This window comes from Semicossyphus pulcher, unplaced genomic scaffold, assembly GCF_022749685.1.
Source record: "Semicossyphus pulcher isolate SPU_LCO1_2020_fin unplaced genomic scaffold, fSemPul1.0.p SCAF_19, whole genome shotgun sequence".
Classification (NCBI taxonomy): domain Eukaryota; kingdom Metazoa; phylum Chordata; class Actinopteri; order Labriformes; family Labridae; genus Semicossyphus; species Semicossyphus pulcher.
The window spans coordinates 10,264,114-10,279,683 of NW_027211692.1; the positions used below are offsets into that span (position 1 = coordinate 10,264,114).

A 15,570-nucleotide genomic window follows, 5' to 3' on the forward strand; every position below is an offset into this window, starting at 1 on the left:
GACTCCTTGGCAGTGCTGTTGTATTGAGCTGCATTAGATTGTACAGGTGCACCTAATGAAGGGGCCGGTGGCTTTTTAGACCGTTTAATGCAGAAATTGCAAATATTAAACCTTTAACCAAATAATGTAATTTATTTCTAAAACACATCCAAGTTGTGTTTTTGTATGTCAGGACTCCTGCTCTAAAGAGATCTTTAAAGTTTTGACTTTGACGGTATCATACATCCTGACGGCCTCACCTCCAGCTTTAGGTTAGATTTCCTGTAAGAATAAACGTGATTCCATCTGCCCTTGACTCTTTGGCTCATTTACAAAAGTCATTAAGCTCAGAATGCGGCAAGATTAATATGAGATAATTCACAGAGCTACCATAATGGGAATACTTCTGTGTCCTTGTCACTGTTCGATTTTACGATAATCTCTTAGATTAGGATATTGAACATTATGATTATGCATGAGCATATGGGCGACTTCCACTTGGAGTTTTTGTCTCTGCTTTTTTACTTGTTTGTATCCGGGATCTGAGCCAAGATTCAAGGTGAACGAGAAACACCCTTCATTTCTGTCTATATTGCATCCCAGCTGTTATTTCACAAGTCGAGATGTGTGTTCCATTTTCTCACTTGCGAGGAGCATCAAGGGAGTTTGAGTACACATCTCCGTCATATTTGTACAAAATACTCGAAGCTGCGCGAGAAGACGGCGGAGAGGAGTGGATTCACATAAAGCATAGGTCATGTTGTGCCGTACAACTTATAAATATTTATTCTGACACCGAGGAATACAGAGAAGGTTCGGAAACGAAACAATGAATAATTAGTTTTCACACACTGCGAACAATAAATCTGATTGTTAAAGAAATGTGTCCACGAGGTTAAGAGCACCTTTTTCTCTTTATTAAACGGCTCCATGTGGGGATGTAAACATGTCTTTTTCTCTGCTTTAGTAAATGCAGTTTCATTGTCAATAACAAAACACAAAAGGTGTTTGTTTATCTGCAATTAGATCTAACTATATGTCGCATTTGTGACCGCCGGCTAAAGTGTTATTGGGCCGCTGCTGCTTGTTTATGTTCCTGGTAATGGAGGTCTAGTAAAACCCCCTGGCAGCGCTATTCTCGGCTCTGTTCCTAAAGGACTGCTGGTTCTGTGGGGACCCCCCTCAGCCTGTGGCATTGTTACCTGTCAACGGGGCCGCTCGACACAGTGGCAGATCTTTGTATACAACAGAGTAAACAGCAGCGACACGCAGACACACGAGGAGCGACAAAAACAGCAGCTACGAGCGCAGCAGCCGCAGAAGCAGGCACGCACACAAATACCGAAGCAATAACAGCTTTTACAGTAGCAAATGAACAAATTTCTATCGCAGAAAATAAAGATGAATCATGTCAGGGGTGTAGAGGCAGAGCGAGTGTTGCGGGGATGAGCCATTTATTGTGTCAGATATATGCAAAATGACATGCAATTTAGCTGAGTTGCCATCTGAAATGGGAAAATGAGCTTTTATCAGCAGAGGTGGACCTCTATCTATGGTGATGCAAAATCACACCATTATTTATTCACTGCAGCTTTTCTCCAGAGCTGACTGACTTTGTGTTACGAATGTTTAAAGTGATACTCCACCAAAAGACCTCAGCATCAACTGTGCGGCCCCTGTAGGTCAAAATGAACCTGCACATGTTAAGTATTTCTCTATAACGTGTTAGTGAAGACATGAAATGTAAAGTTTATTATAATGATTGTAGCTGCTGTGTCGGTGTTTAACCTTTTGATTGACAGCTGCAAAAAGACACAACACCACAGTTATCATCACATTTTGATTAGTGCATATACACTCATGTACCAATCACATATTTGGTTGCATTTGAAGTGGGAAACCATCCCTGCCTACCTCAAATCATTAAGGACAAATGTAGAACTCTCCCATGTGAAATATTTAAAATGTGCTACATTTGTCAGAAAACATTTTTTAGTACACCATCACTCAAATGTAAACAATGTCAAACATTTCATCATGAATAAACTCAAAAGCTTCAGCTTGAAGGTCAGCTGTGCAGCTTTAAACCATGTCAGTTTTATTGCTCTCTAATTGTGAGTTTAAATAAGCACATCATTTCAATTATTTGTCGAACTCTTTGCCCGTTAAAATAACTAATTTATGGATAACTTAAAGTTATAATCTCGAAGATTTCAGTTTCCTTCTCTTTGGTGACACCTATGGTGATCAACGGTAAATGCGGGAGCACGCTTCCCAGATATCCAGACAGTGTCGCATGTGTGACGTCCACGGTTGGCTCTGGTTGTAACTCTTGATTTTCCTCGCTGACGGTCGCTTTCCTTTTTAGACTGTCTGCTTCATCTGAGCGTCGAGTTTGTTTCTTTTTCTTTGGATTTTCACTTATTTTTGAAGTTGTATCTGTAGTCATCCATCTTTTCTTTGTTTGTTCAGTCATAGTAGATTACTGTTTACTCGCAACATTTGCAGAGACCGGAAAAGCAGCCGCTTAGCTCCGCCTACCCTCTCTGGCAGACCAACCACTGCTGGGTGATGGGAAACGTGTCACTAACTGGGCGCCACTTGTGATTTTTTCCTCTAAAGTCGCCACAGACACCCAGTCTGTAATACTGCAAATGCAAATGCTTTCATCAGTGGGCCATAGGCTCAATCACCATTGTGTTACCTCATTCGACGATAGATAGTGACTTAACAGACATTTATTTACATTCAAATCTTCGAGATTATCACTTTAACTTTTAGAAAATGAATCAAGTAAAGTTTCCTGATCCGTTAATCTTTAACTTATTTGAAGCAAAAACTTTCTCTGCCTTCAGCTTCTTGCTCTTTTTTCTATGAGATGAGCTGAGTGTGTGAGTGGTGGGATTTGGACTGTTAGTCTGACAAACCAAGCATGTTGAATGTGTCAGCCTGGGACTTTAAGAACTGTGATGGGCTTTTTCCTCTACGTTCTAATATTTTATAGACCAGACGATTAACCAAGAAAATAATCAGCAGATTCATCAGTAATGGAAATAATCATTAGATGCCGCCGTAATATGTAGACACACATTTTAGAAGATATGCAGAATCATGAATCTGACTCATAAATAAAAGATAGTGTTTGCACTCTGTGCTCTTACATAAGCAGCCAGTTATGAAACCCCCTGGTATAAAATACATTAAGTGTCTCAGAAGCGAAGGGTTTCCCTCCCGAGCAGGTGCTTCGCCTCTCAAAGTGCATCAGTGTCATTGTTTCCCTTTGAGGAGAGACTTCCAAAGAGCTCTCAAATTACATGGGGGGATGAGGTTTCGTGTTGACACTGCCCCGAGACCTCGGGTGATGATCACGATGCTAAGTGTAAAGCCTGGAGGGAATAACAAACTCCCCGCGCTTTAAACAAGGCCTGAATGAAGTTCGTTAGCTCGGCGGATTCGGAGAGCGGACTCCATAAAGAAGGCAGGTCAGAACATCAAAAGGCGCTCCCGATCAAATCCAGCAGAGCTGTTTATGTAAAAGAGTGCTCAGGGATGAGGGCTGACCCACATGAAAAACAGAGGCTAACCTACTTTGACGACATTAAAAGAAAAATTCAGCCGATCTATACCGGCGTGCGGATCCCCGGCTCCTTTTGATTTACAGCTTCATGCATCCAGACCCCTCTTACCTCTGCGCTGTGATTTAATTCATTATGTATGTTTGAATGCCTCTCCCTTTTTCTTGGAATATGTGAGTCTGAAGCATCCATCCATGACCAGCAGCAGCCCATTTTTAAGAGTTCCTAGCTTGTTAGGAGTCCTCATGAGCACTCTTCACACTTCCCCTGTCTTTGCGAGTGCTCCGTGGACTGTAAAGCTACTTTATAAATCAACTTGTATGAATCATTTTGAAACTCACTTTTCTTTTAGTCAATTAAGGAGAAAGCACACAAAAGGCCAGGGCGCTCTCTCTCTCTCTCCCCTATCTCATTTTCTCCCTGCGTCTCCTTTGTCTTCTCTCTCATTCTCACCCCTCTTCCCATTCCTCCCCCTCCCCCCGCTCCACTCCTCCACTCCATCATGTCTCACGTTTGTGTCCCTGTACTCTGTAACCCTCACTGTCTCTGTCTCTCATGTATCCCCACAGCTCTGAAGGACAGCCGGTTCCAGCTGGTGAATTTCTCTGACAACGAACTGCGGGTGTCTCTGTCCAATGTGTCACTCTCCGACGAGGGACGCTATGTGTGCCAGCTCTACACGGATCCTCCTCAGGAAGCCTACGCAGACATCACTGTCCTGGGTAGGTGTGAGGGTGCACGTGTGAAGCGCACACGCACATATCACACCCCCTCCAAACGGTTTCATTGTATTCCTCTCCGTTATGGATAGTGAATGTGAAATAATAGCAATCTTTGATCCTGTTATCTTTAGCAACTGAAACAAAATGTCAGCCAATTAGCTTCTCGCAGCGCTCAACAGCATAACGAAAAAAGGAGCAGATGCTGAAACCGATGGCTCAGACCACGCCGGTTCTGGCAGCTGTGTTGACTCTGTGAATCCCGGTGAATGTTGACTTGGCTGCTCCGAACGATTCCCCATTGAGAGTCAGCTGTGCCACACTTTGATGCTTTGGAGTGAAATGACTCTAGTTAAGCTTTATTATACATGCAGACATCCTGGGGGATTGAAAGGAATTAAAAGCACTTTAAAGTAATTACTCTAGTTGTACAATTGAAACCTAGCTGCAGTATATTTCTGAACCAAGGGTTGCATTCAAGAGCCCTTGAAATAAACACCCCGCTGACTTTCTTTGCTTTCAAGTAACTGGAGTTCAGCAAGTTTGCTGTAATGACTAATGCAAAGGGTGAGGGATAACTGTGCCTTAAGCTATTTGTGTGTACACACGCAGCCATAGGATGTAATCACATACACTTCTATAGCTGTGGCACAGAGTAGCGGTTCATGCTTTAGAATGAGGGTATGACGCATCAGTCGTGATGATTTAATGCATGAGATAATGGAGGTTTCATGAATCTCTTGCAGTCTTTATGTGATTTGTGGTCTGTCGATCTGTTTGATTGATTGTCAGGATGTTTTGTGCAGAATATTGTGGTGATCTCTGGACTTTTCTTCCAGTAGCAGCAGGTTGAGATTTATGGAAACTGTAGTGATCTCTTCACTTCACATCATCTGATCAACAGTTTGCATTTGACCCATATTTTGGCTTTGAACAAAATTTAAAAAAACTAAACTCATGAAACTCACAACCTCAGCTGTACTTAGTCAGCTAAACAGCTCAGTTATTTTTAGGCACCAAAGCTACTCGGTTAGATTTAAAGGAGCAGTTTGCCCCCGGAAAAAGCCACTGTCAGTCAAAGCTGGTGTTCTTTGTAGTCGATAGAAACAATAATATTTTAAATTGGTGCCATAGCTGTGGAGAAAGTTGTACCAACAGGTCGTGATTTCGCCCACATTCCTACCCAGCGTGCATTGCGCCGCTCCCTCTGAAAGGAACGGCCCAGCGAGAGACGCTGGAGTGAAATACTACCGTTTTCGCTGCAGGCAATGGCTCAGAGCGGTACAGAATCTGAAATACGACGAGAATATACCGGTGGATCGTCTAAAAATCTTCAGGTCTGCAGTCTACATTTCAAACCTAACGACTTTGAATGAGACATGACATCGGAGGCGGGCGTCCTAGATTGAGGAAGTTTAGTTTAGCGAGCTCCCTGGCCTCCGCCAGATGACGCGTTTTACTTTGTCTGGCGGAGGTTTTGCAGGGCCCATTGGAGAAGCAGATAGTGTCCTCCAAAGGCACAGAGCCAAGCTGCATCTTGTTCTACCATAATGGCATTAGCTCCCCGTAATAGCATGATAGGACTGAGGTTGAAAACGGCAAACTGGCCCTTTAAGAAGAAGATCATGGTTTGGGTTTATTATACTACTAACATACAAACTAGAACAATAACGTAGAAGACAGAGTCAGAATAGGCTCCAGAGCGGTACCTGAAGCTTTGTATACCTACTTAAAAGGAACTTCAAATCCTAACATATGACTGGGCAATTAAATGTTCAGTTACTTTATTTGTCAATCAAATGATCATGGATCAATTTTACAGTTTTTATAAAAAACAGATGTAATTTTCCAGGAACTTTTTTCTGGAGAAAATTTGTTAATTCTGTTTAGTTGATAGAAAGATTACTGACTGATTCATGGATCTTTGAATTAGAAAAGTGGGCACAACTTTGGCCAAACTAGGCCTTTATTTCATCTGAGCGTCCTTTTTGTTCGGCCTGATGGGAGGAAAGTGAAAAATGGGTTGAGGGGGTGTCCAGGGTTACGCGCTACGCTGAGTGCTGTGCAAGTGATGGCTCTGTTATTAAGATCAGCATGCTACCGCTTAGCATGCTGACATTAGCATATCGCTCAAAGCACCGCTGTACCTAAGTACAGCCTGACAAAGTCACCAGCATGGCTGTAGACTCACAGTTGCTTCATACATTCAATTATGCTGCCAAATTAGCTGGACAGTTACACAGAAAGGTCATTTCAGAACAGTGCTTTCGATCAGCCTCTGTGAAAGCAGAACAGTACTCATACTTGTAGGAAAATTTAATTGGTTTTCATTAGACTTATAAGATGCAAATATCTACATGTTATTTTAAGAGCCAGTAGCTTGTTTCATTCACAAACTCAACACATAGAATGTATAAAAGAAGTAGATGTGGCCACCTGGACGTCACCTGTTGGTTTGTGAAAACCCCCTTTGAAGGATCGATTTGGGCGTCTTTGTTAGTTGGAGCCAGAAGTGACCATATTTAGACGACAGGGTGGATTGGATACATATTGTGATGTCTTTATCCTGCTTGACTGCAGTGGAAGCAACTTGTCAATCACAGGAAGCCACGCCTGAAAGCATGCTTTGCTTTTTTCGTCTATTTAACTCGAGCCGCACCATCATTTACAGAATTAAGATTTGAAACTAGTAATTGAGACCATACACGCATGAGTAAAATGTTTAGTAAGTAAGGTAAATTCTTATCTGGTTGCATACAAGTAGACTTTGTTGTGCAACCAACAGGCTACATACATTTCTTATGAACAGTTTATGGCTCATCAATTTTAAGAAGGAAATACAGGGTTCCTACACAGTATAAGAAAGTATTTGTGTTAGCCCTATTCTGTTTAATAGAATATAAAATTCAGAATTTCTAAGTATAAATTGATCATACATCCAGACAGCAAGCACAAACAAAATGTGTACTGTGTGGGAGAGCACGGGCCGGAGCGAGCGTGAGGTCTAAAGCGAGGCACTCCTGAACGGTGGACTGAGCGGCCGCAATGGGGAATTGCACTGTTGCTGTGGAAATGCTGTGAACTTGTCTGGGTTTGGTGTTAATTGATTTCTCTGACATGAATCAGACATGAATACTTGACTATTATCCACCAAGTTCACCTTTTCTTACATATCACCTGATCTTAAGAGGCTGATTAAAGGCATTTCTCTGAAATAGCTTTGTGTATATGTGTTTGACCTAGTTTGGTAGCATGTAGATACATGCATTAAGTAACTGGTGATATTTAAAGTGGTCTTGTAATGGTGAGATGCTTTGTAGCCTTACTATTTAGTGTTACCAATGTTTGTGTGTATAAATGTTGGCGTGCACGGTGTCTCTCTGACCGCGCCCTCCCTGTGTGTCAGTCCCGCCAGGCAGCCCAATCATCGAGACCCGCGAGGACATGGTCAGCGAGGGGAACGAGACGGAGCTCACCTGCACGGCGATGGGCAGCAAGCCGGCTGCCTCCATCAGATGGATGAAAGGGGAGGAGGAACTGACAGGTCGGTGGAATAACAGCCTCCCACAGTTTGCTTCACATGCTGCAGGCCTGTCTACTCCCCTGCACGTCCGGCTCTCTGAGGGCGCTTCCTCTGCGTAAAAAATGTAGTTCTTTTAAAACATTAATGTGCGCTGTACTCATTAAAGTGTGACACTGACATGTATAGCGGAGGATGATCCGGCCTGGCATATAGAGGCTGGAGAGCAGTGCATGCTGCCCATACGCCTAATCAAATATGCATTTACATCTGCAAGAGCTGCAATTCACACTCATGTTTAGCTTCACATAAATTCCACTAAACATTTGCCTTTAAGGCCTTTTTTCATGCAGTTATTTTCACTCCAAAGATGCTTGTTTGGATATAAAATTGCCCACATATTTGGTGTGAACATTAAGTTGATGATTTTAAAACTAGACAACCTTAAATCTTTACATGGTAAACATGGTTATGAGCTCATATCTGCACATTTAATCTCCCTTTCAGTGCCTTCGGCTGGCTGTGGGCCATTGCAGAGAGGGGTATATAATCTGGGCTGGTGAAAATCCTTATTACCTCTCAGTTATGATTAGGGGTCATCAATTATTCATTATTGTACAGCAAAAGGAGGGGACATTCATTTTATCGTATTTACACAGGGCGGATATCTCTGGGCTTGTTGTCAAATTATATATGTATTAGAATGGAGAGGATTCATTTGGCTTGTTGAGAGATGAAATATTTAGACAAGAGCGAATCTGAAGCTAAATGCCATCTGTGCCTCCAGTGTTCCCTACAGGAGTCGAAGTCAATTTCTGTTTATGAGTTGTCGAGTGTTGTGCAGGGGAGGGAGAGACAACAGGATGGTTAGATCAGCGAAATGCCACTGACATGCTGAGCGAGGCTAATCCATAGTGGCAGCGGATACATAAAGCGAGCCAGAAAGTCACGTCCTTGTGTACCCCAGGAAACACAAATCACTACTCATTATGGACGTGCTAAACAATTCATTAGCCGCTGCAAGTATTCAGATTAAAAGGCACACATAGCACCGGCCTTCATAGAAGCTCTGTGATCATGTTTGTCTTACGTTCCAGCGTGCAGGCGAGACAGCCCGTAATGGCAAGGAAAGGAATTCCGCCGGCTCGTTTTTAAACACACTTTCAAATTGGCCGAATTGGTTTTGCAGTCATTTATCACGCTGGCAGGTTGAGAGGCGACTGATGGGCTCCGGCCTGAGAGAGAGACCCAACACACACGAGGTGGCAGAATGCTTGTTAGCATAAATGACAGTTATTATTTAAATGTAGTGGAGCTCCCGGTGTTTGGCTGCCACTGCTGCTCAAGTACGGAGAAGATTTGTCCTATCAGACGGAAAGATTAAGAAGATGTGTTGTAAAAATTTGTGTGTGATCATGTGAAATTGAATGCGCAAGATTTAATCAGACATTTATGAAAATTAAGCAGACCTTGTGTGGTTTTTTAAAAAATTCAATTTATTTTTGGGTGAAAAACTGGTTAAAAGTTTTATTTTTTGACTTTCAAAGCTTTAAAAGTTTTAGATTACGGCACCAATCGATATTCAGTACTGAACTGAAGAATCTGTCAGCAAAACAAATTAAAGCTTTATTTACATATTTGGATTTTAAAGCACCTGTGAGGAATTTTCACTGGTTATGAAACAAACTAGAATTAATTGTGATTACTCTATATGAGCTACAAAAGCAAACCAGACCATCAGCGTCAAGATTGATTATTTCTATATAGTTATTTTTAATGCCTGATCTGCTGGAGGGGGGTAGATGAAGCGATTAACCGCATGCTGCCTTTGTTTACATTTTCCAGAGGAAAGATTTAAAGTGAGTGATACATATGACTGTTAAAGAAAGCAGGGTGAGACTTTTTGGTTAAAAACCACCACTTAAGCATGTACAGGACAAAGGGAGCAAAGAGATAAAGAGGTACAGCTTTGTCCACGGGGGCGCCAAAATCAACACAAACCGAAAGTTCCTCACAGCAGCTTTAACTGTAGTTTAAAGTTGTCCCTGTGAACTAACTCAGGGCTCACTTGCCTGCTTTTTCTTGAGCTTTTGACCAAATCCCACACACTTCTAAAGTGAATACAGCCCCCTGACATCCCACCAAGTGCCCTCGAGTGAAATAGCAGTGGGATATGGTCTAAAGATGCAGAAAAATCATGGAAGGGAATGCTAATTTCAGATTAGCATCTTATCTTTTTAAACATGCAAATATATCAGTGAGGCCAGGGAGGTAATTTTAGGACTGCTTTTCTAATAAGAAACCATTTTTAATAGGTATCAATAGTTCAAAAATCATATACAAATTCTTAACTAATATAAAGTAACATTTTTCAGGAGAAGAAACTCCTCAATGACGCAACAGCTCTTTAATTTATAAAGATTCTCTACATGAAAACCCAAAAGTTTTTCCATCTTTATCCTATACAGCTGGTCTGTAAGTAAAAGACTGTTGATAAACTTATTAATTACAGTCCATAACTCATAAATCATTTCTCTTCAGAGTGCCTTGATATCACTTTTAAACTTGAAAAAAAGTCATTTAAATTTAAATATCTATTAGCACAACTGGTATCCCATACTCATGTATGGCATGGAGCAATTTATCTTCTATATTATATTAATTGTAGCCTGCTTTGCTGACGGTAATACCAGTGCTTCATACCCGTCGAGGCGACGTTTCAAACAGCCTGATGAGTGGCTGCCTTTCAGCGCGTTGGCAGGCAGAAGACTCGGGTTAGAAACTGACTGAAAGAAAATGTCACCCTGAGAAGAGGCTATGCTTGATTGCGCTGGGATTGATCAGTGGTTGATGCTCACAAGAGCGTTTGATTTGACGTCTCTGCTGCAACACTCAAATATCCTCTGCATTCAAATTGGAGTCCTTCCGCGACCTGATCCACAGTTGTTTTCCTCATCTGGGTTTGGATGACACTGATAATTGACAAGCGTTGGTTTGGCCCGTACAAGGATAATGGCGTCATCTGTATGAGTTTGATCTTCAAAACGTGTCTCCAAACTTTCAGGAGTTTGATATTCTGAACAGATTTTCATATTAAAATTATTTTGGAAGAAGAATCGTGACCAAAAATAATTGATAGAAGAAGTCAAATTAAGGACTATTTTTCACATGACAGCGCAGAGATGAGTGCAAGCAATGCTATTTTCCTGACCTTGAAATGTGCTCTGCCTGTCCCCTTGGTATTCCACATGATGCAGAGGGCAAATGAGAGGCACGTCAGCATGGGACTTTCACACTGACAGGCAGGATGGTGCTATTTTTGACTTTCAAAAAAGCAGCTCTATTTTTTACACATATTCAGCAGTGATGGTACCAAGCTGCCATTAAAGAGACACAGTCATGACATTTCACAAGAGAAAATAAACCAAAACCATCAAAGGTAAAATGTTGTTGCATTATTTTTTTACACTTTGAGTGCACAAATTTAATCGTAGTCTTAATGACTGGACTTTCAGTTAGTCCGTTAACATAAATTAAGGGTTGAATGTTGCATATGTAGTCACTTCTTCTGCTTTCATTATGCCTGTAGGTGAACAGCTCTTCAGCCGGCTAAACACACCTCAGATACAAGTTGAAGACCACAAATTCCCTTTATAGTTTCTTCTGGAAGCAACTGTGAAACTCAATTCATATATATATATTTCTATATATATAACAGAACAGATATTGATGTCATAGAGTTACCCCAAAGATTATTGTAAATGAGTAACAAGGAAACAGGACACACAGAAGTATAGCAAAGCCAAAGAAGTTGCATTTTGCTTCATGTCATGAAAGAAACAAAGTGTCAGCAGTGAAAGATCCACAGTATGTTTTTATAAAAAGTAAAACACGTTCATTATTAATCTTGTAAAGTTCACAAGAGTAAAGGTAAACACAGTAACATGACTTAACCAGGCAAACTGTACCTCACATGTTACCACAAATACGTTAGCTCGGGAAGGCTAGTTATGTGGCTAGCTGGGTCGGCAGTAAGTTAATTATTGAAATACTAGATTCTAAACAAATTAACAATCACAAACAGCTCAAATAAAGTGAGTAACTACAGATTATGTCCAACAAGAGTATTTGGGGAGCAGATAAAAGATATCTGTCAATGTTTGCCCGACAGAAAATGGTTGACTTAACAAGCTAATCTGCTACTAGCAACAGAATGTTTAACTGAACATAATTTATATTATAATAATTAAATAATAATGATCACAATTAAATGTATGAATTTTGTCTCTGTAATCCAGTAAAGACCAAATGTGTGTATCACATTTCAATATTGAGCTAGCTACAATGCTACAATGGCAAATGGCTCATGCTAGCTACAAAGCTAATGCAAACAAAACGTTCATCGTGCAGTGGCAACTTGTTTAAGTTATGACATTAAGTCTTAACTTATTAAAAAACTTGGTGCATTTAAATTTAGTGGATAATTTAACAAACGTAATCATAATAATTATTTAGCCTCTGTTGTCTACCTCTGACAATAATTTAAACAAAGCTGGTGCAACCTAAGATTCTTAATGACGCATGATGTGCTTAAACGATAGTTCAGTTCGTTAATTTATCAAATAATATTCTCACATCAAGATGTGATTCTTCAGTTCTTTATTATTTAAGTTCTGTTTGATAAATATGTAATGAATTTGGTCCCATTTTATGCATATTTTTAATTAATTTATCATCTATAAATACATCATACTACTTTCACTGCTTGAGGATAATTTGTTTTCATTCTCTATGCATTAGCCACATTATTATCTATAGATTTACATATTGGAAACAATCCGGATTAATATTGTGATAATGATTTCACCATTTCATGAAACCCTACCACGCTGGCTCTGTGCCATCTTTCCTGAGCCATTACAGTAATGCATCACTGTGATGAGACAATTAATGTGACTGGCTGAGAGGATAATGACTCATCATCGCACCCCTCCAATTAATCCTCCACTTCACCCGACTCTCCTAACAGGTGTGCTTGGAAACGCCCTCATTGACCTTACAAATGTGACCCGGTGCAGCTCTTCAGTCTTTGTGATTGCATGATGACAATGGAGCTCTTGTTGTGAAATTTCGGTTGTTTTTTTGGCGGGGGAACAGGGTGGCATTGTTCACCGTTGATCACAGCGCTCTGCTTTAACTAAAGGTGGTTGGGATTTGTGTGTGCCACGTTAATGCCTGCAGAGCTTTTTAGAGAGATGTCAATCGCTTAGATGTAGACTTTTGTTAACGGCTTACAGGGGGAAGAAATATACATTTATACATATTTAATACCTATTATATGAGCTATAATGTATCGAGGCACAATGTAGGTACAGTCTGTGCTTTTTACCATCTGATCAATTCCCTTAATAGCCAGATTATCTAAATGAAAGGCATTTATTTCCCAGCGTAATTATCGCCGTGTTGCTGATATAACTAGCTTACAGTCGGTGTGCTTTTCAAACAGCCTGTTCTCTCACCGCAGTTGGCAGAGTGGTCAGATTTTATGTGACCACTTACCGATCCCACTACTTTAACATTTTCTGTAGGCAGGTCTTGGGTGGGTGGGTGTGCGTTACACGGGGTTAATATCCATCAAGAGGCCACATATGTGTGTGTTGGCGATCATCAACTGTGGAACAACAGTGTTTTGCCCTCCGCGAGTCCGGCCGGGCTCCCCTGTGACGGGGCTGAAATGGAAGTGTGCTGCAGGTCAGAGTGGGGCTGTAATTATTTCCTCACTTCATTAAGTGCGAGTAAACCATCACACTCAGCACTGCAGCTAATGCGATGCCCCTGTGGCATTGTAATGCTCTCTAAATGAATGCCCCTCTGACAGCCCGGGGCCTAGTGGGCAGCAGATTACTGGAGGGTTAGCCCCAACAATGCTCAAGCCTCGAGCTGCAGGAGCATTCATTATCAGGCTTATATGACCCAGCCGCTCCTTCGCTGCTCTCGTCATAATCGAAGGCCCCGGGCCCCTTCTCAATCCTCGAAAGTCTCATTCGGGCTCCACATCACCAAATCATAAATTAAATGTAAATGCCATTTGAATCACTCCTCTTTGACAGGTAATGTGCTTTTAATAGATATGACTGTTTGCTCTTTTTGGTCACTGCAGGTTGATGCTGCTGTAGGATTTGTTTCTCAGCTGTTTAGTCGTTCATGCTCGTGATGTCTTTCCAGGTGAGACAACGGTTGAGGAGACGTATGACAGGATGTTCACTGTCACCAGCCGGGTGAGATTTTCTGTCACCAAAGAGGATGATGGAGTGCCGGTGGACTGCATCATTGACCACCCAGCTGCGAAGGACCTTCTGGCTCAGAGAAACCTGGAAGTGCTATGTGAGTGACCTGAAGCTATAGTTTTTTATCCCTGGAAGTACATCAAGAGCTCAAGGGCAGTTTAACAGATTCTCTCTTGTCTGGGCTTGTTGGAGGCTAATCTACATATTTACCATGAGGCGGTGGCATTTGTTGGTATCATATGTCCACTACAGACGTGTCTGATGATTAATTTGTATCAACAACTAAAAATAACAGATTCACATATTTCATGTACAAAAAATTTTAAAACATGAGAGACGAATTATTACCAAACTACACAGCCAAAGATCACTAAAAGCACATTGGAAAAAGTTGAAATATTAAATGTCTTGGTTGTTTTCGCTTGGAATCTTTTTAACTCTAAGAACATCAATAAAAGCTATTTCTTCCTTGGTTTCTCTAGATAATAAAATCACCCATATTAAACAAAATATTTCTAATTATGAGTGAATAGTAAAAAACAAAGTTATTTCTCACCATTTCCACTGTAGATAATTGTAAGCCCTTTCTACTCTGCGGTTCAACCTCAGCGCGGTAACGAAGCTCCGCCGCCATGCAGCCAAGCGACGCCCCAGTGTGTGTTTCTACACAGCGTTACGGAAGCAAAACATGCACGAGGTGTAAACAAGCGTGTGCTTCACATACACACACGACGCTGTTCCGCCCTGCCAGCTCTCCTGTTCACACAGGCGATGTTACACAGGCCATGTTACACCTCTGTTACTACTTCTGATGCCGGCTCAGAGGCGGAACGACTTCGCCCCACCATTCCACCTCTGTGCGTTCTACATAGAAGACGAAACACAGACGTAATGATCCCGCCTTGATCTGTCAGTGTAAAAGGGGCTTTAGTGAACATAGGAAGCAGCTATCCAGAATGGCTATTATTGCTTACTGTATTTGGATCTACACCCGCCGACGATGTTTAAAGGCAATATGCCAGGTCAAAATAAACAGAAGGTTTCCTTTAGTATTTGCATTACATTTTGAAAGGAGGAAACCTTACATCATGGCCTCTACAAGGTGAAAGGCCTCTGTCCCCTGAACCCAGCTTCATATAAGGCAGCATGGATAATATATTTTTATTGGTGAACTCAAGGTAAGCAACTTGTCTGTGTTCAGGATGATAGCCTTTAATGTCCCTGACAACCCTCAGTAGTCTCATTGAGCCACTTGTTAACAGTCCCTTTTTTAAGAGCATAAAGGTTCACATTAATTCACAAATGGGCTACTTAATTGCAGAACAAAACCTCTTACCCTTCTGTAAACCGCAAACCTTATTTCAGACATCTTACCAAAAAAAATTATTCCATTAACTTTTGGACCAGGGAACCAGAAGTGCAAAAACACTAACTCGGATCCGTCCGAGGTCTGTGTCAGCAGCGTCAGACTAGGTGCAGTCACTCTGCTG

General features: G+C 41.4%; 1 protein-coding gene across 1 annotated transcript in view; it reads left to right on the top strand.

Annotated features, from left to right (window-relative positions):
• LOC138597132 (cell adhesion molecule 1-like) overlaps positions 1–15,570 on the top strand; it is a 175,155-nt gene that overhangs the window by 130,399 nt on the left and 29,186 nt on the right. Inside the window, exons 4-6 of the mRNA XM_069668680.1 lie at positions 4,124–4,276; positions 7,680–7,817; positions 14,019–14,177. Of these exons, the coding sequence (XP_069524781.1) occupies positions 4,124–4,276; positions 7,680–7,817; positions 14,019–14,177 (450 nt within the window). The remainder of the gene's footprint in view (positions 1–4,123; positions 4,277–7,679; positions 7,818–14,018; positions 14,178–15,570) is intronic.